The sequence below is a fragment of the Balaenoptera borealis genome (assembly GCF_965194805.1).
Source record: "Balaenoptera borealis genome assembly, chromosome: 13".
Lineage (NCBI taxonomy): Eukaryota > Metazoa > Chordata > Mammalia > Artiodactyla > Balaenopteridae > Balaenoptera > Balaenoptera borealis.
The window spans coordinates 7,168,240-7,192,642 of NC_138870.1; the positions used below are offsets into that span (position 1 = coordinate 7,168,240).

The window sequence follows — 24,403 nt, forward strand, 5'->3', positions numbered from 1 at the left end:
AGGAGGACACAGCACAGCAGACAATTCAGGTTTGATTATATACATGATTTTTTGGGTCATCGGCAGTTTTAGTGAGAGAGTGCGTGTGGATTGTGGAAAGTGGGTGTCCAGGCTGAAGGTGCTAAACTGGCACTTGCTGTGTGTCAGGCACTGTGCTACACGCTTCACATTTTTAGGGGATAGAGAGTCGGCAGAGGTAAGGTGACAGGTTTGTCTCAGAGTTAAAATTACCCTTGAAAACACCTTACTTACCCCATCTATTAGGTACAGCATATGTTAGTTTCAGGTAAAATACATATACATGGCAGTACACATACAGTGATGTACAGAATAACATTTTACAGTGTTTTAATTAAAGAGAAAGAAGAAAGCATATTAAAAAGAAAGATGTGGGGACTTCCCTGGCGGTCCAGCGGTTAAGACTCCGCGCTTCCACTGCAGGCGGCACGGGTTCAATTCCTGATCCAGGAACTAAGGTTCCACATGCTGCAAGGCGTGGCAAAAAAAAAAAAAAAAAAGAACCTGAACATTTGAACACTTGTCATCCACCCAACCTGGATATCCTTGCCAATGTGACAACAAAAATAAAGACATCATGTTTTGGGGGTCAGATACCAAGCCTAATCCAAGGCCAAATCCTGTTTAGCTTGAGAAATTGCAGCTGCTCAGCTGCTGGTGGTTTAAAACGTCTCTTCACCAATTGTTGCCACCGAATCTTGAACTGCTCAAACATTTGTTGGTAATAGCTCAAATGCTCCACAATGCTACAAGTAATTTTAACTTTTACATCCATGTTGTTGCATGAAAACGTAGCTCATTACTTCCATCATTTTACAGTATTCCGTTGTATGGATATACCACAGTTTACCTATTCTACTGTTGATGGACATGTGAGTTGTTTCCATTTTCAGCTATTATAGAGAAAGCTACTACGTACAGTATCGCAGATTCTTTTGATGGACCTAGGCACTCATTTTTGTTGGGTGCATACTTACTGTGCAGAATTGCCGGGTTACAAGGAATTACAATGCATAGATTTAACCAAATGTAATTTTCAGGTTTCTCTCCATGGAGGGATTTTATTCAGAAATTAAATCATTCAGGTATTTTACAGCATGGAACACTTCAACAAGTTTATGAAGATTTGAACTGTTCTTCTCTTCCTGTTCTTCCTATCTTTATCTTCCGGGGATGATTTTATCAGTTCCTCAGCTTTTTATTCGTGTTTCTCTGTGGCTCTCAAGTTCTTTCATTTCTTCCACAAAGCCATAATGAATGATCCACTTGTTAGGCCAAACAGTGAGTTTCACTTCTTTGTCAATAGAAAACCCTTAAAATACTAAACACATTCTTCCCAACAAGCAGGGACTGTTCGAGGCTTGGTTGTTTCCATGCCTGCTTAATATAAAGGATGCAACTGGCAATACTGGAGCACTTTCAACTCTTCTAACTCATGACCACATTAAGATCAGGGTTAGCATTCAATTGGTTCTGGGAGTCAAGGAGGAATCTCAGCCTCATGCATGTGCCTTTGAAACAGCAACTCATGCTTAATCAGCAGAATGAAGGATAGGGGTGATGTTAGAGGGAAGAAGACTTCAAAGCCTTTATGAGCACACTCATAAAGTGTGTGGTACCTCAGAGTGGTACTGCCGCCCGTGAGCAGCAACAACAAAGCCAAGGCTTTTCTCTCTGAGATCCTACTTGGCTTCTAGAATGTAAACTGCAAAACCAAATCAGGAAAAGTGCTGCAGCCACCCAGGACTTTGCATTTGATTGCTAGAGTACAGCAAAAAAAAACAAAAAACAAATGGGGGGGGGCACTGGGATTTGTACCTCTGTAGAACTCTCTGGCTTTATTAAACAGAGTGCTACACTGCCACCAGGAGAGAAGAAGAGAGAGGTGGTCACAAGGTCATTAGTTGCTATCAAACCAGGGCCTTGTGTTTCTAGTTTGGAACTTTAATGGCAATTGGGCATTTCCCCATCAGAAGATACCAGCCTCATTATATTCTGGAAGCTAGCCCTTTGCCCAATACTTCTTTTTAGTAACTCTGGGTGGCTTTTGCTTCCTGTTCCTCCACTGATACAGCCTCATCAACAGTTTGAACGTTTTTGGTTTCTAAAACTGTTATGCCATCCTTGGCTGGTTTTGAAATCCTTCCATCCCAAGGCTGTCTTCTCTGGCAGGAGGTGTGAACTGTGACTTGAGACCAAGAGCTTTTCTTTTTCCTTTTCTGCCATGTATGGCCATTGTGAGGCACATACTTCTGCTTCATTTCTTCCAGGAATAAGTTTAGTGGTTTTAAAGATTTATCACATGTACTTTGCTGTCACTTTTACAGTTACAGAACTTGATGACTTGGCTTCACGAATCTGTTGACTCTTGATTGCACATGTGATTTTTTTTAAAATAAATTTTACTTATTTACTTATGGCTGCTGCACGCCGGCTTTCTCTAGTAGCGGCGAGGGGGCTACTCTTCGTTGCGGTGCGCGATTATCTGACTTCGGTGGTTTCTCTTGTTGCGGAGCACAGGCTCTAGGCGCGTGGGCTTCAGTAGTTGTGGCTCGCCGACTCAGTAGTTGTGGCTCCCAGGCTCTAGAGGGCAGGCTCAGTAGTTGTGGCGCACAGGCGTAGTTGCTCCACCCAGGAAGATGTGGGATCTACCTGGACCAGGGCTTGAACCCGGGTCCCCTGCATTGGCAGGTGGATTCTTAACCACTGCGCCACCAGGGAAGACCCACATAAGATCTTGAGATCATACTCATGTGCCACGTTGGAGATGGACACACTGCCCCTCCTTAAGTAAGCTCATTTTTCTTCCAGCATGGGAAGGGATATCTGTTTCTTCGGTTGGGCGCCAGATGAAATGGTTAGACTGCCTTCAGGTGGGTCGTGTTATGCGGAAAAGAGGCATCTTAAAACACTGGAATCTAGCTTAAAAAGCAAACACTAGAACCCAGTCAGCCTCCCAAGAAACACACAATGAGAGGCTGAGAACCAGCCGAGAGCACAGAGTCCAGTCTCCCGCCTCCTCCCGCTCGCGTGGAACGGTGGCTGGAGACCTTCCGCCCTATTTAATCTGAGAATTATTGGGCTCACGTTAAGGGTGCCTATGATGAAACCCCACCACATCTCATTTAATCCCCACAACAAAGACGGCCCAATGTTTACAGATTCATAAAGCGAGGGTCCGAAAGGTTAAACGACTTCTCTGTGACTAGAGCTGGTAAACAGCAGCAACGGGGCTCAAAAAATGAGAAGCCACTGCGCCCAACCTCCGGGCGGGGACGAAATGGCGGCTGCAAGAAACGCGCCCTGAAGCAGACGTGACACCCGCGCTACCGCCCGGGCGCCGGCTACGTAACCGCGGCGCAGCGGGAGGCGGGACACGCTGACTCCCCGGGGTGGCGGTCACGTGCGCGATTACGTGCGCAGGCGCGGCGGACGGGCCGCCCGAGTGGCTCGCGCGCCTCCCAGCGGCCGCAGCGGGGACGCGGTCTCCGCCCCGCCACGCCACGCCCCGCCACGCCCGCCACGCCCGCCGCGCCCGTCGCAGAGGGCAGCCTTGGGCCTGCAAGCTCCCGCCGCCGCCCACCTCCTTCCGGCGCCGGCGTTTGCGTCTGGAACATTCAGCGCCGGAACAAAGGCTCCAGGGCGGAAGTGAGGGCCGCTCAGGGGTGGCTGTAACTCCGGGTTACACGGGAGAGTAGAAGGATCTGCTTCAGCAGATCCGCTAATGGAGGCTAATGGAGTTTATCTACGTTTGAAGGGCTTCCTTCCTCCATCACTCAAAAAACGGTCCTTACTTCCCCATGTCTCTCCTCTTCACACGGTCAGCGTAGTTCTGTCTAGGGACCCTCCACAGGAGACAGTATTTGTGTTCAACTGGGAGGAGCGCGAGGCCGGAAGTAGGAAACACCCAGGTTATGCTAGAAACTGCAGGGGAAAGGAGCACGCCTACAAAACCCACTCCCTCTTAAACTCGGCCAGCCTAGGTCAGTCAGTCATCAAAAATCTTACTTGCCAAATCGAATGCCCCTTTGTTTATCATTGCTAATTTTTAAAAGACTGACAACTTTTTCTAGTTTTTCTCCACCTTTATATCCTTCAGGGCCTTCACTTCCTTCTAGTGAATCTTAAGTGGGGCTAGCTCCCTGGCTTGTCCTTTGTTCACTCATTAGTGATTCACAAAGTGGAGGGAGGAGCTAAAGGCATTTCATCTATACAGCAAATCCAAATTGAGGGCAGGAAGTTCTTAATTACTTTTAAAAATCACATTTAATACTCATTCTGCAAGTATTTATTGAGCACTTACTATGTGGCATGCACTGGGCCTGGGCAGTAGGGATGCAGAGCGAAACTGAAGGTCTGTTGGAGTTAGAAGAGTCTGACATAGAAGTACTTGATGACATTTGGAAAGGAACAAACTCATCCACAAATTCAGGTATAAAGACAAATTGTGTTTGCTGCCATCAAGGAAAAGCAGGGCCCAGTAAGAGGGAATCCTAATTTAGATTATGGTTAAGAATGGCATTTCTGGACTTCTCTGGTGGCACAGTGGTTAAAAATCCGCCTGCCAATGCCGGGGACACGGGTTCGAGCCCTGGTCCAGGAAGATCCCACATGCTGCAGAGCAACTAAGCGTGTGCACCACAACTACTGAGTCTGTGCTCTAGAGCCCTCGAGCCACAACTATTGAGTCGGCGAGCCACAACTACTGAAGCCCGCGCGCCTAGAGCCTGTGCTCCGCAACAAGAGAAGCCACCGCAATGAGAAGCCCGCGCACCGCAACAAAGAGTAGCGCCCACTCGCCACAACTAGAGAAAGCCCACGTGCAGCAATGAAGACCCAAGGCGGCCAAAAATAAATAAATAAAATTAATTAATTAAAGAAAAAGAAAAAAAGAATGGCCTTTCTGAGAAGGCCTAGAAGACCTCAGGATGTAACCGAGCAGGACCCTATGGGCCTTCCTGGGAGAGACCCCTCCCACATAGCCTCTGTTTTATAGCTCCTCTCCAAAGTACCTAGATGATAGTATCTGATGCACATTTCCTGAGTTGTTTCATAGATGCTAGAACCACCACCAAGTGGAAGAAATTAACTGTTTGATGGCCATGAACACATAGCCTACTGGCACCTAAGGATTGATAATGTTAACCCCTGTGACACGGGCCTGTTACCTCACCATTCAGAAAATTGTGCACGAGCTGATCACATACACTGGGACTCCCCCTTCCTCACCTGGCCTTTAAAATTACTTTGCTGAAACCCATGGAAAGTTTGAGTGTTTTAAGCACCAGCTGCCCTGGGCTCCTCTCTTGCAGCCCTGCAATAAACACTGCATTTTCCTTCACCACAACCTGGTGTCATTAGATTGGCTTTACTGTGCATGGGCAAGCAGATCCAAGTTTGGTTCAGTATCAAGGTGTTAAGAGTTCCACACAAAAGAAAAGAATATAAGTGAAAGCCACAAGAAGGAGGGAGTTGGGTGGGAGAAGGAACTGAAACAGGAGGGAAGGGGGCAGGGCACAACCTTTAAAAGAATGATGTAGCCATAGGACATGACAAAAACTGGTTAGAACCAACCAGGTCCAAGATGGCAGAAGTTTCGACTTCCAGTGGACCTTGAGCCTCATTATACACTCATTGTAATATATTAGCATGCTAAATGACACACCCAACAGCGCCATGACAGTTCTGAGGCTAACCATAAAAGGTCAAAAAGTGGGCAGTGGCCCAGTTCCTGGAAATCCCCACCCCTTCCCCAAAATAGTTGAAATAATCCTCCCACTCATTAGCCTATGAAATTACCCAGTCCATAAAAACTAACCACCCTCATATTTCAGGGCTTCTCGCCTTCCACACTCTGTCTCTGGAGTGTGTTTCTCTCTAAATAAGTCCACTTCTTACCTATCACTTTGTCTCTCACTGAATTCTTTCTGCCATGAGACATGAAGAACCTGAGCTTCATTAAGTCCTGAGACCAGGTGTGTGATCTCAATTTAAAAACCGTGGGTTCAAGTCCCAATCTGGGTTGCACGGTTTCAGAACTGGCCCTGTGACCCAAGTGTGGCTGGAGCTCAATAGCAAAGGTCATGACAGACCTTGCTGGGCTTGCTACAGAACACAAGTTCACGTGCCCAATGCATGGTGAGGCCAAACAAACCAAAATGTTGGCGTTTGGAGCAAAGAAAAGTTTATTGCAGGGCCAAGCAAGGAGAACAGGTGGCCTGGGCTCAAAATCCCAGAACTTCCTGATGGTTTGGGGGGAGAAATTTTTTATAGGCAAAATTTGGGGTGAGGGCTACAGGGTGTGACTTTCTTCTGATTGGTTGGTGGTGAGGTAACAGGGCGGTGCCATCCTCCACCTGGGTGGGGGCCTTAGTTCCTGCAGAAGAGCTCAAAGGTATTATTATTATTATTTTAATTTATTAATTTATTTATTTTTTGCTGCATTTGGGTCTTCTTTGCCGTGCACGGGCTTTCTCTAGTTGTGGCGAGCGGGGGCTACTCTTCGTTGAGGTGCATGGGCTTCTCATTGGGGTGGCTTCTCTTCTTGCAGTGCATGGGCTCTAGGACTGCGGGCTTCAGTAGTTGTGGCACGTGGGCTCAGTAGTTGTGGCGCACGGGCTTAGTTGCTCCTTAGTTGCTCCACGGCACGTGGGATCTTCCCGGACCAGGGATCGAACCCGTGTCCGTGTCCCCTGCATTGGCAGGCGGATTCTTAACCACTGCGCCATCAGGGAAGCCTCAAAGGTATTATTATGTATATTCCTTGGGGAGGAACCAGGACCCTGCCCCAAGGTTGCACTATTGTTTCTTCACTGCTCTCCCTTTTTTCTGCATTCCCCCCCTTCCCTGATTAGCAACTGTTTGAACCTGCCCTTTGGAACTCAGGGAAGTTTGTGAATGAAGCCTATTTTCTACAAATAAGAAACAGGGGACACAGAAAGGATTTGTACCAGGGAGGGGCCCACAGGGTCCTGCTCGGTTTCAGGCTTTGCTTCTAGGCTGGGGTGATGAGTAACCATTTTATCCTAAGAGCAAAAGGAAAAGCCAGAGGCTTCTCTTTACATTGGAAAAAGCTTACTGTGGCTGCTCTTGAAAGATGGTTGGATGAGAGAGTGTGGAATCAGGAAGACGATTTAGGAGGCTACTGTACTAGTTCCAGAGAGTGATGATAATAGTTTGGGCCAGAGAGGTGTCACAGAAGATGGAAAGAAGTAGATGGAATCGAGACTGAGAAATAAAACATTGCCTGCCATATCAGCAAACAAAGGATGTCACAGTCATCAGCAATTGCAGTCCTCCAGTGGTGAGCTGGTGAGCCCTGAGGGAACTCAGGAAGGAAACAAAGAATACCTGCCATCTAGGAGCCATCAGACTGCAGCCACTCCCCACGGTGAACCTGAGGAGACTCAGGATGTGAAAACACAGGATACAGGCCCCAGAGAGCTGAGGTGCATATCAAAGGAATGATTTCAGTGAGCCCAGACTCTTGCATCTTCCCAGACACAGAAAAGCGCTAAATTCCTTAACTTGAGATGTATAGTTTTCTTTTATTAACAGTAATCTTTTTTTTCCTGCTGAAACCGTGCACCTCAGATTTGGACTTGAGCCCCCGTACCGGGACTCAAACCCAGTCTAAACCCAGATTTGGACTTGAACCCACGTGGCCGGGACTCAAAACCAGCCAGAACCCTGATTGGGACTTGAACCCCCGGTCTTTTAATTAGAATCACTCACTGGTGTCTGGACTTACTGAGGCTCAGGTTCTTTGTGTCTCAGCGCAGAAGGAATTCAGCGAGAGACAAAGTGATAGGCAAGAAGTAGATTTATTAATATAGGATGCTTGTAAGAGATTCAAGCAGGCAGGCGAGGGAGCTCTGCCCTGAGGATTAAGTGGGGGTACAATTTTGTAGTCAAAGGAAAGAGGGAGGGGAAAAGACCACCTTCTTCGAGTAGACAGGAGGCTTACGTCACTAGTTCCTCCTTCATATCAGGCCAGAGAGTGTCTGACCCTATGAGGTCAAACTAGGATTATCATAGCGTTTATTCAAATCAGTAGAAGGGTGGTGACATTTTTCTTCCACCTAATGGCCTGGGGCATATCTCATGCTTTTGTTTATGGCTTTATAGTTAAGTAAGCCTGCTTCGTTCCACGATGTTCCAATAGCTTTCTTGAGGGATCATTAACTTACAGTGGTCTCGCAAAGTTTCCTAGGTTTCCCTCTCTATCTATAGTCCCCTACTGGGACTTCTACAGCTACCTGTATAACTATCCTATTCTATCCCTGTCACTACTACTTGCCCTTTGTTGAAAAACTCCTGTATGTCCTAGTTCCCACTCCGTCTCCTCAGACCAGTTTTCTCAGGGTTACTTGAGATGCTGCCTCCCGGGATTGAAGTCCTTAGTATGTCCACTGAATAAAACATAACTCTCAACTTCTAGGTTGTGAATATGTTTTTTAGTCGCCAAGATATATTTGGAGGTGGGATGGATCACGCTGGTGATAGATTCAATGGGAGCCATTGGGGAAAAATGTCACTGAGAGAGAAAAAAAACGGCAAGGATGACGCAAGGTTTCTGGTTTGAACATCTGAATGGTGATATGGGGAGCACTGAAGAAAAGCAGAGTTAGAGGAAAAGATACAGAATTTGTTTGTATGTTTTAATTTTGAGATCTCAGTTATATAAATTGAGAAGTAGGAGGTTAACTATACAAGCCTTGGACTGAGAAAAGCGTTCTTGGTTAGAAATAGAAATTTGAGACTCATTGAAATATGCAATGAGCTGGAGCTGGCTTGAACAGGCTTGTGAGAGCTGATTATTAATTTTTCATGAATTCTGTGAGCCGGTTATTAAATGCAGCCATTTAAAAAAAATAAAATCGGGGACTTCCCTGGTGGCACAGTGGTTAAAAATCCGACTGCTAATGCAGGGGACACGGGTTCCATCCTTGGTCTGGGAAGATCCCACATGCCGCGGAGCAACTAAGCCCATGCCTCACAATGACTGAGCCCTCGTGCCACAACTACTGAAGCCCGTGCGCCTAGACCTTGTGCCCTGCAACAAGAGAAGCCACCGCAATGAGAAGCCGGCACACTGCAACGAAGAGTAGCCCCCGCTCGCCGCAACTAGAGGAAGCCCGCGCGCAGCAACGGAGACCCAACGCAGCCAAAAATAAATAAATAAATTTTTAAAAAATAATAAAATAAATTAAAAAAATAAAATTGTAAAAAGGAAAAAATAAATAAATAAAATAAAATTGTACAAATATAATTTAAATAAATTATATTAAAAACAAAAGTTAAAAAGTACTCAAAACGCATCACTTTCTAATTATTTTACTACCTTTTTGTATTAGTTTGCTAGGACTGCCATAACAAAAATGCTAAAGTAGTTTAAGCAACAGAAATTTATTTTCTCACAGTTCTGGAGGCAATCCAAGAGCAAGGTGTCAACAGGTTTGGTTTTGACAGAGGCCTCTGTCTTTCGCTTGAAGCTGGCTGCCGTCCTCTATGCCCTCACACCATATTTTTATCTGTGTGCGTGCCCCTCTGTGTCCAAATTTCCTCTTCTTTTTTTTTTTTTTTTTTTTTGGACCATGCCTCTCGGCCCGCAGGATCTTAGCTCCTCAACCAGGGACTGAACCCGGACCCTTAGCAGTGAAAGCATGGAGTTCCAACCACTGAACCTCCAGGGAATTCCTAAATTTCCTCTTCTTATACTGACAACAGTCGGATTGGATTTGGGCCCACACTAGTGGCCTCATTTTAACTTAATCATTTCTTTTAAGGCCCTATCCCCAATACAGTTACATTCTGACTGTATCTGAGGTATTGGGGGTTAGGGCTTCAACTTATGAACTTGGGGGTACACAATTCAGCCCTTAACAAAATTGAAATTATTGGGTTGGCCAAAAATTCATTCGGGGTTTTCTGGCCAACCCAATATTTATCTCTATTGTATCTGTATGGTGGAAACATGTGAGTTGCCAGCTTGCAATCAGCCATGGTGGGAATTTACACCAGAGAAATTAGTATATGCTAAAAAGGAGGGCCTTTTGTTCTCTCTGGAGAGCCTGCTGTTAAACATTTACCTGCATATCACTGCTACAGATGTTATTTAGTTTTTAGAGTATAATTTGAATGTGAAAAATGCGCGCACACACATACGCACACACCACTTTTGTTGAAGTGCTGCAAATTATGGCTGATAGAGATACAAAGAAAGTCTTCCTAGGAAATTCCCTGGCGGTCCAGTGGTTAGGACTCAGTGGTTTTACTGCCAAGGGCCCAGGTTCGATCCCTGGTCTGGGAACTAAGATCCCACAAGCTGCACGGCGAAGCCAAAAAAAAAAAAGTCTTCTGAGTATCTATCACTGATTTTGCAAGGACAGGTATATCGAGATGCTTTCCACTGAGTCACAGAAATTCTGACCACATGGTATTAAAGGACATCTCATAAGGATCATCTCATTTATTATTTCACATTAAACTAAATCCAAGGGTAGTGGGGTACGCTGGAAAAGAAGGTTCTTTGCTCTGCCTGAGGTAGGAGATAGATGGGCCCCTGGGCTGGACAGCTGGGGTTTGTCAAGTGGAGTAAAACTGAAGCTTTGTTTTCACCCAGACACTCCAAGGACAAAGCTAGTGGCAGAAGCTCAGCTCTGCTAAAGTAAAGAGATAAAGGGCCCACTCCTGAGGTCAAGGAAGACTTCCCGGTCTGCACATGCGCAGGAAGGCTCCTTGGGGGGTCAAAAAGGGAGGGGGGCCCCCACCCCGTAATAAGTGTGGACATTCACCCACAGGCCTCTGCGGTGGCATCCATCTTAGCAAAAAGTTGCACACGCATGTTGGGGGGCGCATGTATGTTGGGGAGGGTCCTGGGACCAGTCAGGTGTGAAAAAAGAGACGAGATAATTGGCCCAATGTAAACAAAGACCGGGAAGGACTGTCCTATATAAGTGATTTAAATCACCTCTTTACGGTACTCCTCATTCAGGACGCCCACACTCCTCTCTGGGTGTGTATTTCTGCCTAGCTTCTGACTTAAATAAACAAACTCCTCCCATACATTGTGCTATGTCTCTAATAATAAACTTTGTACCTGTTTTTACAGTTTTTGCCTCCTTGGAACATTCGTGCTTTCAATGGGGGAACGAGCAGGGGCCACTTTGCTTCTAGCCTCTAGCCCCTAGTGGTCTAGTGGTTAGGATTCCTGGGTTTCATCCAGGCTACGCAGGTTCAATTCCTGGGCTGGGAACTAAGATCTCTCCTCAGGGTCGCTGACTGCTGTCGCTCCGAGATCATTGTGAGAAAGCAGCAGGAAGAAGCTCTCTGTGGCTGCATGTGAATGGTTTCACCTGGGTCACAGATTGCGCTCTGCATCCGTCACATGACAACGGGAAGACTCAGCCACAGGGGAAGGCAGTGCAGTACGGCGGACTGCAGTCCTCGAGGACATAGCGGAGGGGAAGGACCAGCCAACCTGGAAGCTCAGCTCTAGCTCCCTGTTTCCAGTGGTCTAATGGCATCTCCACGTGGATGTCCCACTACCATTTCAACCTCAGTAAGTCCCAAAGAAATCGATCATCTGCCAAAGCTCCAAGATCAAACCTTTCTGTTCCTTTCCTTGCCAGTACTATTTCCCCAGGAACACTAGATTCAGGCAAACCTTGGGCATATTCCTCTTCTCCATATGCTATGTCCATCCAGTTGCTGAGTCCTGTTGAACTTTCCTCTCCACGCCCCCTCCTTACCCCAGATTCTTCCACCTTCAATGAATCATTATGCATCCATATATATATATATATTCATATATATGTAGTTACTCTGCATTTTCTATTTTAAGAACTTAGCATCTTAAAATTTATTGAATTCCTCTACTTCTCTATCCAATAGATAGACTATTCTAGTACTAGAACTAATAAGATAGCAGGATAAATTATATACATGGAAAAATCAATAGTTATGACAGTGTGGTACTAGAGCAGAAATAGCTATATATATTATATATAGGTCAATGGAAAATAATAGTCCAGGGTTATATATATATATATATATATATATATATATATATATATATATAATGGCATTACAAATCAATGGGTAAGGATGGGATTAATCATTTCTTTAAGGTGACACTATAAACAAAGTGAAAAGACAAACTAGGAAAACATTTTCAGTATTTATAAAAGACAAAAAGTTAATGTGTATGTGTGGTGGTTTTAAAACATGCCCACCAGGAATTCCCTGGAGGTCCAGTGGTTAGGACTCCACGTTTCCACTGCCAGGGGCCTGGGTTTGATCCCTGGTCAGGCAACTAAGTTTCCGAAGGCTGCGCTTGGTGCGGCCAAAAAAACAAACACAACAAAACAAACAAAACAAAAAACAAACAACGGAAAAAACCCACGCCCACCAATTCTTTGATACTCTTCTCTTCAAGAGGTGGAGTCTATTTTCCCTCTACTTAAGTGTGGGCTGCACTTAGTGACTAGCTGCTAAAAATAGAATAAAGTGGAAGTGATCTGTGTGACTTTGGAGACTAAGTCATAAAAGGCACAGTGGCTTCCACCTTTGTCTCCTTCTCTCCTGAGGGAAGCCAGCTGCCTAATTGTGAGGACACTCAGGCAGTCCTGTGGAGAAGCCCATATGGCAAGGAACAGTTCTGCTAACAGCCCTGTCACTGAACCATCTCCAGGCCCAGTCAATCCATCAGATAACTGTAGCCCAAGCTAAGATACTTTTAGATTCCTGATTCACAGAACCTGAGATAATAAATGTTTTAAGCTACTAAGTTTTGAGATAATTTGTTATAATCAACTGAGAATTGCATTTGGCTACAGCATAGATCCCCCAAACCCAGTGGCTTAACCAGTTTTTCTCTTTTATATAAAATAAGTCTGGAGACAGGCAGTTCAGTGCTGATGTGATAGCTTCATGATATTTTCTGTATCGTAAGCTGCTTTCTACTTTTGTTCTGGCATCTTAGCATATGGCTCATATTCTCTGGGTCATCTCACAGCCCCATGTGGTTGCTGGAACTCCTGCCATCACATTTCTACTTTACAGAGGAAGTAAGAGAAAGGGGGGGAGGAAAAAGGGACATTCTAGATGTTTCACCCAATGACTTTCACTAATAGGTCACTGACCTATCAGCAATGAATGGAGGTTGAGAAATATATATATTTTTTAAGCTGGGCACAGTGTTGCCCCAATAATATAAAAGTTCTGTTAGCTCAAGAATGAGAAGACAAGAAAATCCAATTAAAAAATAAGCAAAGAGTTTAAACAGACAGTTCCTCAAAGAAGATACACAAATGGCCAATGAAAACAAAAAAGATGCTTAACATCTTTAGCCATCAGGGAAATGCAAATCAAAACCACAATGAAATACCACTTCATATCCACTAGGACAGCTATAATCAAAAACAGGTAATAGCAAATGTTGGCCAGGATACGGAGAAATTAGAACCCTCAAACACTGCTGGTAGAAATGTAATGTGGGGCAGCCACTTTGGAAAACAGTTTGGCAGTTCCTCAAAGGATAAATATAGAGTTACCATATGATCCACTTACAATTCCACTTGTAAGGAAGAAATTGCCAATAAACTAGTTGAAATATATGAGGTCTGGTTCTATTTGTAAAATTTTATTTCAGGCTCCTAGCAAAATGCCTGGTACCTAGTAAGCACTCAATATTCATAGTTGAATAAATGAATATGTTGAAACTGTAAATATTTTAGAATGAAATCACATGGCAAAGAATCATGTCCTCCTTTGGAATCCATTCATTACTGTATAGAATTCAATATCTTGATACTAAAAGTATTATTTTTTTTTTATTGATACTATTTGGGTATATAACCGAGGGAAATGGAAATATTCGGCCACACAAAAATTTGTACATGAATGTTCATAGTAGCATTATCCATAATAGCCAAAAAATGGAAAGAACCAAATGTCTCTCAACTGATGAATGAAGAAATAAAATAAAATGTGGTATAGACCATACTATGGAATACTGTTCAGCAATTAAGACGGATGAAGTACTGATACATGCTACAGCACAGATGAACTTTGAAAACATAATGCTAAGTGGAAGAAGCCAGACGCAAAGGACCACATGTTGTATAACTTCATTTATATGAGTTGTTTAAAAACAATTCTGTTAGTAAGAAAGACGGGAAGAATGAATATCAGGTAAGAAACTGGCAGTTTCCACCGCAGTTAATATTCAGATCATATAAAACTCCTACAAATCAATTTTTAAAATTAATGACTTAGCAGGAACATGAAAAAGGACATGAAAAGGCATTTTGTAAAATAAATACAAATACATAGACATATAAAAAAAATCTCACCCACAATCAAAAATGCAAATTAAAATAATTTTATGGTTATTTGATAATGGCTATTATTAAAAAGACAAGAAAAACAAATGTTGGTGAGGATGTGGAGAAAAGGGAATCCTCACACACTGTTGGTGGGAATGTAAATTGGTGCAGCCCCTATGGAAAACACTATGGAGGTTCCTCAAAAAATTAAAAATAGAACTAACATATGATTCAGCAATTCCACTTCTAGGTATTTATCTGAAGAAAACGAAAGTACTAATTCAAACGATATGTGCACCCCTGTGTTCATTGCAGCACTATTTACAATAGCTAGATATGGAAGTAACCTAAGTGTCCATCCATAGATGAATGGATAAAGAAGATGTGTGTGTGTGTGTGTGTGTGTGTGTGTGTGTGTGTGTGTGTGGTGGAATATTACTTGGCCATAAAAAAGAATGAAATCTTCCATTTGCGCCAACATGGATGGACTTGGAGGATATTACGCTAAGTAAAATAAGTCAGACAGAGAAAAACAATACTGCATGATTTCACTTATATGTGGAATCTAAAAACCAAAACAAATGAACAAACAAGACAGAAGCTGACTCATAGATACAGAGAAAAAACTGGTGGTTACCAGAGGGGCAGGGGATGGAGGGATGGATAAAACAGATGAAGGGGATTGAGAGGTACAAACTTCCAGCTATAAAATAAATCATGAGGATATAATGTACACATAGGGAATATAGTCAGTATTGTACAACTTTGTATGGTGACAGATGGTAACTCGTCTTATTGGGGTGATCATTTCATAATGTATAAAAACATCAAATCACTATGTTGTATACCTGAAACTAATATAATACTGCATGTTAATTATAACTTTAAAAATGCCATAATAAGCTAACCTCCCTGAAAAAAATAATATCGACATATGTATTTTTCAATCTATTAAGATTGGTAAAGTTAAATACATACACTTTGAACCAGAAACTGCACCTCCTAAGAATGTATTCCACAGAGCCATGTTACTCAAAATGCGGTCCATGGACCAGCAGAATTGGTATCACTTTGAGAGGTCGGAATCTACATTTTAATGAGCTCCTCAGGCAATTCCTATGCACATTAAAATTTGAGAAATACTGTTACAGATTACTCACACCGAAGAGCAAAGATATATCTATGAGGATTTCTATTGCAGGATTGTTTATAATGTTGATAATTTTCTTTAAAGTTAATACACCTCAACAGAAAACAGTTTAAAAAATTACCATATAGCTATATAATGGAAGACTTAGAAAACTATAAAACAAAGTGGTAGATAAATGTTTAGTAATATGAAAGATTTCTAAGACATATTGTTAAATGAAAATAATCCAGATGTATGTATGATTGATACCATTTTTATCTTTTAAAAATCTATATATTAATGAGAGTGGTGCTGAGGGAGATCATGGACTTTTATGTTCCTCTATATACACGTCTCTATTATTTGCGTTTTTATTTTAATTAAACAGTACTTTTGTAATCGAAGGAGATGTTCTCTAGACCAGGCACTGGGGGAAGGATGTCACTGAGAAGGACGGGGAGTTTCTAGCTCTCATTACATGGCATCAATTCAGTCCTTGTCAACAAAACAAAATAAAACCTCCAGCGGCTCCTTACAGCTTTTGGGATAAAGTCCAACCGTCTGTTGCTCCTCCCTCATGCCCCTGAGTGAACCTCCGTTCCAGCCAGCAGAACCCCTGCCTTCCTTCCGCTGACACTGAGCTCTTTCTCCACCAGGGAAGTCCCCTATTTACTCTTTTTTATTCCTCACAACAACCCCAGGACTGAGGAAACAGGCAAGGGGTGGATGGGAGGTGTTTATGAGAGTCAACTAAGTGAAGGCAGTAACTCACACTCTTTTAACTGTCCAGCAGTCTTTTGAGGTGGACATGTTTATCCCCATTTCAAAAATGTGAGAATGGGGCTTCCCTGGTGGCGCAGTGGTTGAGAATCTGCCTGCCAATGCAGGGGACACGGGTTCGAGCCCTGGTCTGGGAAGAAGATCCCACATGCCGCAGAGCAACTAGGCCCGTGAGCCACAACTACTGAGCCTGCGCGTCTGGAGCCTGTGCTCCGCAACAGGAGAGGCCGCGATAGTGAGAGGCCCGCGCGCCGCGATGAAGAGTGGCCCCCGCTCGCCGCAACTAGAGAAAGCCCTCGCACAGAAACGAAGACCCAACACAGCCCAAAATAAATAAATAAATTTATTAAAAAAAAAAAAAAAATAATATATATATATTTTTAAAAAATGTGAGAATGAAACCTCAGTAAAATGATATAACCTGCTGAGGAACACGCAGCTATTAAGTGGTGGAGTGGGTTTGGAACCTGCTCTCTCTGACTTTAAAACCCCATGATACCAAGTGAACAGATTTGTCTGTGAACTATATTAGTCAAGCCGGACAGGGCAGGAGGTAGTTTTTCCCGATTTTCAGCTCAACACATCTGCCATGAGACCATTCTCATTGCGGTGGCTTCTCTTGTTGGGAGCACAGGCTCTAGGCGCGCAGGCTTCAGTAGTTGTGGCACTTGGGCTTCAGTAGTTGTGGCTCGCAGGCTCTAGAGCGCAGGCTCAGTAGTTGTGGCGCACGGGCTTAGTTGCTCCGCGGCACGTAGGATTTTCCCGGACCAGGGCTCGAACCCGTGCCCCCTAGCATTGGCAGGTGGATTGTTAACCACTGTGCCACCCACCACTTGGTATTTCTTGCCCTTCTTCCCCACCTTTTGTTTCAGGGAATGAGTTTCTTTTGAATTCACAGTACTTCTGCATTGAGGTTGTCCGGTTCCTTTAAGGTCTCGCATGATGCAATGGCTAGCCCCGCCCCTGTCCCGCCCCTCAGCTCTACTAAGCCACGCCCACTGGCTTTTTTAGCCCCGGGCCAATTACCGCCCCTCATCCGGGTTCCTAGGACTGGGAAGTTCGGCTCGTAACCAGGCAACAACCGGTCCACTTGCTTCGGGGCGGATTTTCAGTTCGGTTATTCGCAGCTCTTCTCTCAACGGCTGCCAGCTGCGAAAGGCGAGTGCCCGGCCCCCCCGTTGCCACAACAGCAGTACACAACTCCTTCTCCCTTGCCCTCTACCAAACAGTCCTTCCCTCTCGGGGCCAAGACCTCTCCAGTACAGCTTCTAGTTGAGCAGAACCAGGGTCTGCGCCCCTTTGCAAAGGAGGCTTGATTGAGTGGGAGGGTTGGAGGCCGCGCGTCAGGCTGGTGTCCCAGAGGGGACAGGGAAATGGGTCTACGCGGCGTGGGAGAGTTAGAAGAAAGGAGTAGAGCAGGGGTTATAGAGATGGAAGGGGATGGGAGGGGGCGGTAGGGAGGTTTGGAGGAGAACGTGGCTTAAGGCAGAAGTGGGAAGAACTAAGGAGAGGGAAGTCCAGGAAGCTGGACACCGAGCTGCTGGAGGAGTTGGAGCCCCTGAGAAGGGCAGGAAATGTCTTGGGGGTCTGGGAAGGCATCCAAGTGAGAGGGGTTCTTGGTGGGAAGTATGAAGTGGAGGTTGGGAGTCAAAATGAGATGTTCACAGGGATGAGGAAAGAAGCATCGCTAGCAGGAGGTCTGGGGTGATAGGGTGATGGGAGGGGTACCCATTCATGGAGGTGAGGGAGGGAGCGTTGGCAGACGCTGAGGAGACCTTCTTTCTCAGGGCTGGGACCTAGCTGGATCTGACTCCAGAGCCTTCAGCAGGGAAGAAAAATGTCAGATGAAGATGATCTGGAAGACTTTGAGCCAGACCTGGATGGTCTGGAAAGGGAAGACGACGACGAGAAGGAGACAGAGGAGTGGGAGGACTACAGGAAAGAGGGAGAAGACTCTGAGGGAGTGAGAGCTTGGAAACAGGGGGCCGGGATTAAGGGCTGGGGTTAAAGGGATGCCTGAGTCCGCTTCCTCCTGCAGTGGATGTCCACGCCCCTCACAGAAGACATGATGAAGGAAGGGCTTTCTGCGCTCTGCAAGACGGGTAATGGACTGGCCCATGCTTACGTCAAGCTGGAGGTTAAAGACAGGTGTGTTCATGGGGGACCAGAAGAGGTCTGAGGGTGTGGGACCCAGTGTCCTTTCTCAGCCTCCATCCTGGGTGTTTCGGCTGAGTTTGGGTCTCTGGCATCCTGGACCAGCGAGGAGGGAAGGATAGAGTCTTACTTTTCAGGACGCTGTGACTCCCTGTGTCAGAGCTGGCCTGGGCAATTGGAGGCTGTGAGGGTATGGGATGGGGGTGGGGATTCCTGTTGGACTCCCTCACTTGTCTTTCAGAGTGTCGCTTCTCGGCCCTTCACAGACACAAGGTCCCTGCTCACCCTTGAGAACCCACCTACCTTCTCTTCCCCCTCCCCAGCACTCCCTTCTGTCAGCCACTCTTCTCTCCACTCTAAGCCATCTTCATACTGCCTTCTGCTTTAGTACCTCTGACAGTCCTTGCTGGATTCTTAACCCTGACCCTGGCCTCTACCGTCTCCTAGGGATCTGACAGACATCTACTTGCTGCGTTCCTACATCCATCTGCGCTACGTGGATGTTTCCGAAAACCACTTGACAGACTTGTCCCCACTCAATTACCTCACCCACCTGCTCTGGCTCAAGGCTGATGGCAACCGGCTGCGGAGTGCCCAGTTGAACGAACTGCCCTACCTGCAGATCGCCAGCTTTGCCTATAACCAGATCACCGACACTGAGGGCATCTCTCATCCTCGTCTGGCCAGCCTGGATCTCAAAGGTGGGGCCTTAGGATGGGCCTCACAAGATTCCTTCCTCGCCTGGGGCCAACAGAAGTGGGCAGTGTGGTCCTTGGCTGTGCCACACAGCAATATGCATTCATTCATTCACTCATTCAGACACTCATGATGGTTCACGATGACAGTTCTGTGTGCTGGAGATGTAGCAGTGAACAAAACAAAGAAAATCCCTATTCTCCTGTAGCTTACATTGTAGTCAGGGGAGGCAGGCAATTATCAGTGATCAGTATTTTATTTTTATTTTTTGGCCGCACTGCGTGGCATGCGGGATCTTACTTCCCCAAGCAGGGATCAAACCCGTATCCTCTGCAGTGGAAGCGCGGAGTCTTAGCCACTGGGCCACCAGGGAAGTCCCAATGATCACAATAAATAAGTAAATTTAGGGACTTCCCTGGTGGCGCAGTGGTTAAGAATCCGCCTGCCAATGCAGGGGACACGGGTTCGAGCCCTGGTCCAGGAAGATCCCACATGCTGCGGAGCAACTAAGCCCGCCAGCCACAACTACTGAGCCCGTGCGCCACAACTACTGATGCCCGCGCGCCTAGAGCCTGTGATCCACAACAAGAGAAGCCACTGCAGTGAGAAGCCTGCACACTGCAACTAGAGAAAGCCCATGCGCAGTAACAAAAGACCCAACACGGCCAAAAATAAATAAATAAAAATTAAAAAAAATAAGTAAATTTATAAAGCATGTTAAAAGGAGATAAGTGCTATGGAAAAAATCAGGGTAAAGGAAAAGGGGGGAGCAGGGGTGGCGATTTCAAACAGGTTGGTTAGGACAAGTGTCATTGGGAAGTTGACATTTGAGCAAAGACTTGAAGGAGGAGAGGGAGTTAGCCATATAGCTTGCTGGGCACTCCTCATTCACTCCTCAAAGACTTAGGTGGGCACATCCATCGGGCCCTTGGACTGCCAGACCACCGTCCAGGGCTCCGCAGCTGTTAAGTCTGGAGCTGTCCCTCCTCGTATCACCTGGCATTAGAGAAGATGATGCAGAGGCTCCCCAAATTCAGGCTCTACTGCTGAACATTTGACGTGGCCCTTTGAACTCTTGACACCCTCCTTCTCAGGGAACCACATCCACATGGTGACAGGTCTGGACCCCCAAAAGCTGATCAGCCTGCACACACTGGAGCTTCGGGGGAACCAGCTGAACAGCACCCTGGGAATCAACCTTCCTAAGCTGAAGAACCTCTTCCTGGTAGCTCACTGGGTCAGAGGGTGGTTGGTGCCGGGAAGGGGGCACTGTCCTGGGGGCCAGGATTCCTGGTTCTAGTAGACTCACCTACTAACTTCACCATCATCATCATAATTGGTATCATTTCCTGAGTGCTTACTTGGTGCCAGATGCTGTGTGGATTCAGAGTCAAAACAGACAAGGTGCTCACCACCTAGCAGGGCTGATAATACACAATGTGTGGATAATATAGAGACAGTTTGCTTTGATACAGGTAGCAGCACCATGTGCATAACTGAGGTACAGGTCAGGCTAAGGAGGCCACTTAACGTGCCTAGGCTTTTAGACTCTTGAGCTGCCTCATTCCAGGATGGTGTTGAAGCCATTTCTCCTCAGTGGGGCAGTGAGGCTCTTGGCCCGGGCGGTGGGTTGAAGCATCTCCTCCCTAATCAGAGGTGGCTGTGCTGGGATGGGCAGTAGGGGTGACTGCTGAGCTTTCTCTGGGTTGGCAGCTTCTTCTGGATTCTTTACTCTCCACACGGGTCTCTACCCACCTCCACTCCCCTCCTGTACCCTCTCTACCTCTTAGATTTGCTCTTTTGCTGCATCTCTTTCTGATTTCCTTCCCTCTCCCTGCTCCCCTCTCCTAACCTATCTACTGTATCCTGGGGTCTAGGCCCAGAACCTGTTGAAGAAGGTGGAAGGCTTGGAAAACCTAAGCAATCTCACTACCTTGCATCTTCGAGACAACCAGATTGAAACTCTGAGTGGCTTCTCCAAGGAAATGAAATCACTGCAGTACCTCAACCTAAGGTATGAACCCCCTCCAGGCCCACCTTGCCTCTACCCCTGACCAGGAGCCACCTTTGACCCTATGTTTCTCCCTGGTCCCAGCCCCCCAGTTCTAGACCACCCCAGATTCTCACCTCATCCTCTGTCCTGATCCTCACCCCTTCTGTCCTTACTTTCTTCTGCATCAGTCCTAATTACAGCACTGAGACCTCTGTAGCCTGAGACCCTGAATCCTATTCATTCAACCCACATATTGAGAACGTACTATGTGCCAGGCCTTGTGCTGTGTTTTGGGAACCATCTGAAGGAATCAGAGATGGTCCCTGTTCTCAGGGACTCAGTCTGGCTCCATCCCATATAAGTTCTCACTGCCCTTCTCCATCTCCTGGGCCCCAATTCCCCTTCCAGTTTCCTGCCTCTCTTCTCCTGAGCCCCACCTGTAAGGGATGGCCCCCTACTGCTATAAAACACAAGACATGCTCAGATTTGTTTTTGGGTTTTTTTTCCATAAATTTATTTATTGATTTATTTATTTTTGGCCGCGTTGGGTCTTCGTTGCTGCGCGGGCTTTCTCTAGTTGCGGTGAGCAGGGGCTACTCTTCATTGTGGTGCATGGGCTTCTCATTGTGGTGGCTTCTCTTGTTGCGGAGCACAGGCCCTAGGCACGCTGGCTTCAGTAGTTGTGGCACGCGGGCTCAGTAGTTGTGGCTCGCGAGCTCTAGGACGCAGGCTCAGTAGCTGTGGCGCACGGGCTTAGTTGCTCCGCGGCGTGTGGTATCTTCCCGGACCAGGGCTCGAACCCGTGTCCCCTGAATTGGCAGACGGATTCTTAACCACTGCGCCACCAGGGAAGTCCCCGTGCTCAGATTTGAGGCGAGAAGAGTATTTAAAAGAAAATCTCTAGTTGGAAAGGCACTGGGGATCAGGGGCGATTTTCTTGCAGCAACTCTTGCCGGATGGAGGATTTTATGTGTGTATCTTTAAGCAAAGATGTAAGGAAATTGCCTCCTTCGTCAACAAAGACAAATCCTTGAGGCTGGCAATGGAAAAAGAGTCTCCAAGTAGGGAGTGGTGGTTGCACCTTGAAGCCCAAAGTCCTGCTTTGACTGCTGGATCGATCTCTTGCTAATTAGCTCTGCCCCCTTGGTCTGGTAGGGTGCAGGGGGTATTGTTTTCCTGTTAACGGTCTAGACAGGGATAATGGACCTTCCTCAGTGGCTATTTACCAGGGATGTTTGGAAGTAAGTGTGGGGCGGAGGGGTTGTCTCAGTGGCTGGGAGGTGCCCCTGGGGCCAAAGACCTGCAAGCAAGGACAGTCCAGCCCCTGAGAAACACCAGAGTGGTTCAGTGCCTCTCTTGAGATAAGGCTGAAACATTTAAGCCTGATTTCACAAAGGTGTGAGGCAAGAGCATGAAAACAATACACAGTATCCTACAATGAGGTACTTTAGGGGAGGAAGCTTATTCTTCAGGCTGGGAGGCCCCGACCCGTCCCCAGCTCCAGGCTCCTTCCTGTGGGAGCACCAAGACAGCACCATCTCCATGACCCTAGAGCCCATTTCCTTCTCCACTGGCTCGAGTCCTACCTTCTAACCTTTGATTAGGTGTGATGACACAGAAATCTGTCCCTACAAAGGAGATTCCCCCCTACTCCCCAACTACAAGACAGGGCTGAGACGTAGCTCTGCTGTTCCAAAAAGATAAATATGACCCATTACAGAATAGACTGTGGCACCTAGGGATTCTCTGAAGGGCAGAACAGGACAAGAGTAGGGTTACACAGCATCTCTGCAGCAAATCTGGCAGTGCGTGGCAGGCCAATCCACAGAGGCCATGTTTCTAGAGAAACCGGAGCCCAGTGGGAGATTTCCCCTGAGGGCCCATACCTGGTAGCTGGCCTCCGAAGCCCGTCGTCCCCTCGTGAACCCCTCCCGACCACACCGGCAGGGGCAACATGGTGGCTGACCTGGGGGAGCTCGCCAAGCTGCGGGACCTGCCCAAGCTGCGAGCCTTGGTGCTGCTGGACAACCCGTGTACGGACGAGAACGACTACCGCCAGGAAGCCCTGGTGCAGATGGCGCATCTCGAGCGCCTGGACAAGGACCTCTACGAGGAGGAGGAGCGGGCTGAGGCTGGTGCGACCCGGCAGCGGGTGAAGGAGGCGCAGGAGGCTGAGCCCGAGCCCGAACTGGGACCGGACCCGTCATCCATCTAGCAGTTCCCCGAGCCTCCAAGGACAGTAAGGAAGGGGGGCAGGGAGGCCAGAAGAGGAGGCCAAGGGCCTGGCAGATGGGAAGGGAAGTTGCTGTAGGAGGAGGTGGCTGAGGAAGGCAGAGGCAAGGAGAACCCTTGGGGAGACCTGGGTTAGGAGTCACGGGGGAGGAGAAAGAACCAGAAGAGCCTGGGGGGAACTGAGAGAGGCTTAGGAGAAACATCAGGAGGCCTGAGGAGTGAGCAGTATGAATGGGGTGGCAGGCAGAGACGTGGCTGTGGGCTGGGCGGCCACACCTGATGGGAAATGCTGGGTCTGGGGCATGGGGCGGGGCGGGGTTGGGGGCTGTGTATGAGGATGGCAGCTGGGCCTAGAGGAGAAGGCAGGAGAGGAAGATCCTGCACTAAAGAGCCAAAGCTAAAAATAACAGGACACTGGCAGAAGGAAGAAAGGAGGACAGAATGAGGCAGAAAGGGACTGAGGCTATGAGACCAGGGAAGCGCGGCAGCTGGCACTTCAGATGGGGCAGAGGCAGCAGTGGGAGTGCAGTGGGGCCCAGAGGATTGGCTTCTGTCCTCTTCCTCCGGGAGACCAAAGATGCTGGCCCCAAGACTGAGGAGACTCCCAGTTGGGGGGGCCCACACCCCCTCTTCCGGAGACAGAGGACGCCTTCTCTTGCCCCAGGCCTAGGAATTCATCACAGCCTGCCTCCCAGCCTCTGTGACGGGCACCTGGGCAGCGGGCACCTGGGCAGCGGTGGTTCGGCAGGAGCAGCCCTCAGGCAGGCCTGGTGGGAACCAGGCCTGGATGGGCCAGGGGATGCTTGAAGAATTGGCTGCGGAGGGGCTGCGGAGGCGGCGGCCTGGAGTGTTAGGAACAGTTCGTTTTTCCAATAAAGAGACATTTTGATACTCTTGTGTCTGACCGGGTTTGTGAGACCCTGAGGCTGTCACGGGCTTCACTGGCGTGAGGCTGAGATTGTTACTTTCCACGGGGTCGGGGTGTGGGTATGAGCGCGCGTGAGCGGCGGGGGGCCAGGTCCTGGGTGGCCCCCGGCCCCTCCCACATCGCTCTCCTCCTGCCCTCCCCGC

The 24,403-nt window shown here is 47.2% G+C and overlaps 1 protein-coding gene and 1 long non-coding RNA gene across 5 annotated transcripts; one reads left to right on the forward strand and one right to left on the reverse strand.

The window, feature by feature from the left end:
• Positions 1 to 16,174: 16,174 nt before the first annotated feature.
• LRRC23 (leucine rich repeat containing 23) lies at positions 16,175 to 24,223 on the forward strand. 4 transcript variants are annotated; one of them, XM_082349238.1, is made up of 8 exons: positions 16,175 to 17,415; positions 18,045 to 18,220; positions 18,296 to 18,405; positions 18,859 to 19,112; positions 20,202 to 20,332; positions 20,985 to 21,121; positions 23,048 to 23,339; positions 23,997 to 24,223. In XM_082349238.1, exons 2-7 carry the CDS (start codon positions 18,095 to 18,097, stop codon positions 23,313 to 23,315), a joined length of 1,026 nt encoding a protein of 341 aa, XP_082205364.1. In that variant the 5' UTR covers positions 16,175 to 17,415; positions 18,045 to 18,094; the 3' UTR covers positions 23,316 to 23,339; positions 23,997 to 24,223. The 4 variants fall into 4 exon arrangements, with proteins under 4 accessions (XP_082205364.1, XP_082205363.1, XP_082205366.1 ...); XM_082349237.1 differs by lacking the exon at positions 16,175 to 17,415 and adding an exon at positions 17,468 to 17,544; XM_082349239.1 differs by lacking the exon at positions 16,175 to 17,415 and adding an exon at positions 17,512 to 17,528.
• Positions 21,600 to 23,131, reverse strand: LOC309608804. Its single transcript, XR_014233098.1, has 2 exons — positions 23,067 to 23,131; positions 21,600 to 22,136 (listed from the first exon to the last, which is right to left on the reverse strand). It is a non-coding gene; the product is annotated as an uncharacterized lncRNA (long non-coding RNA).
• Positions 24,224 to 24,403: the final 180 nt, after the last annotated feature.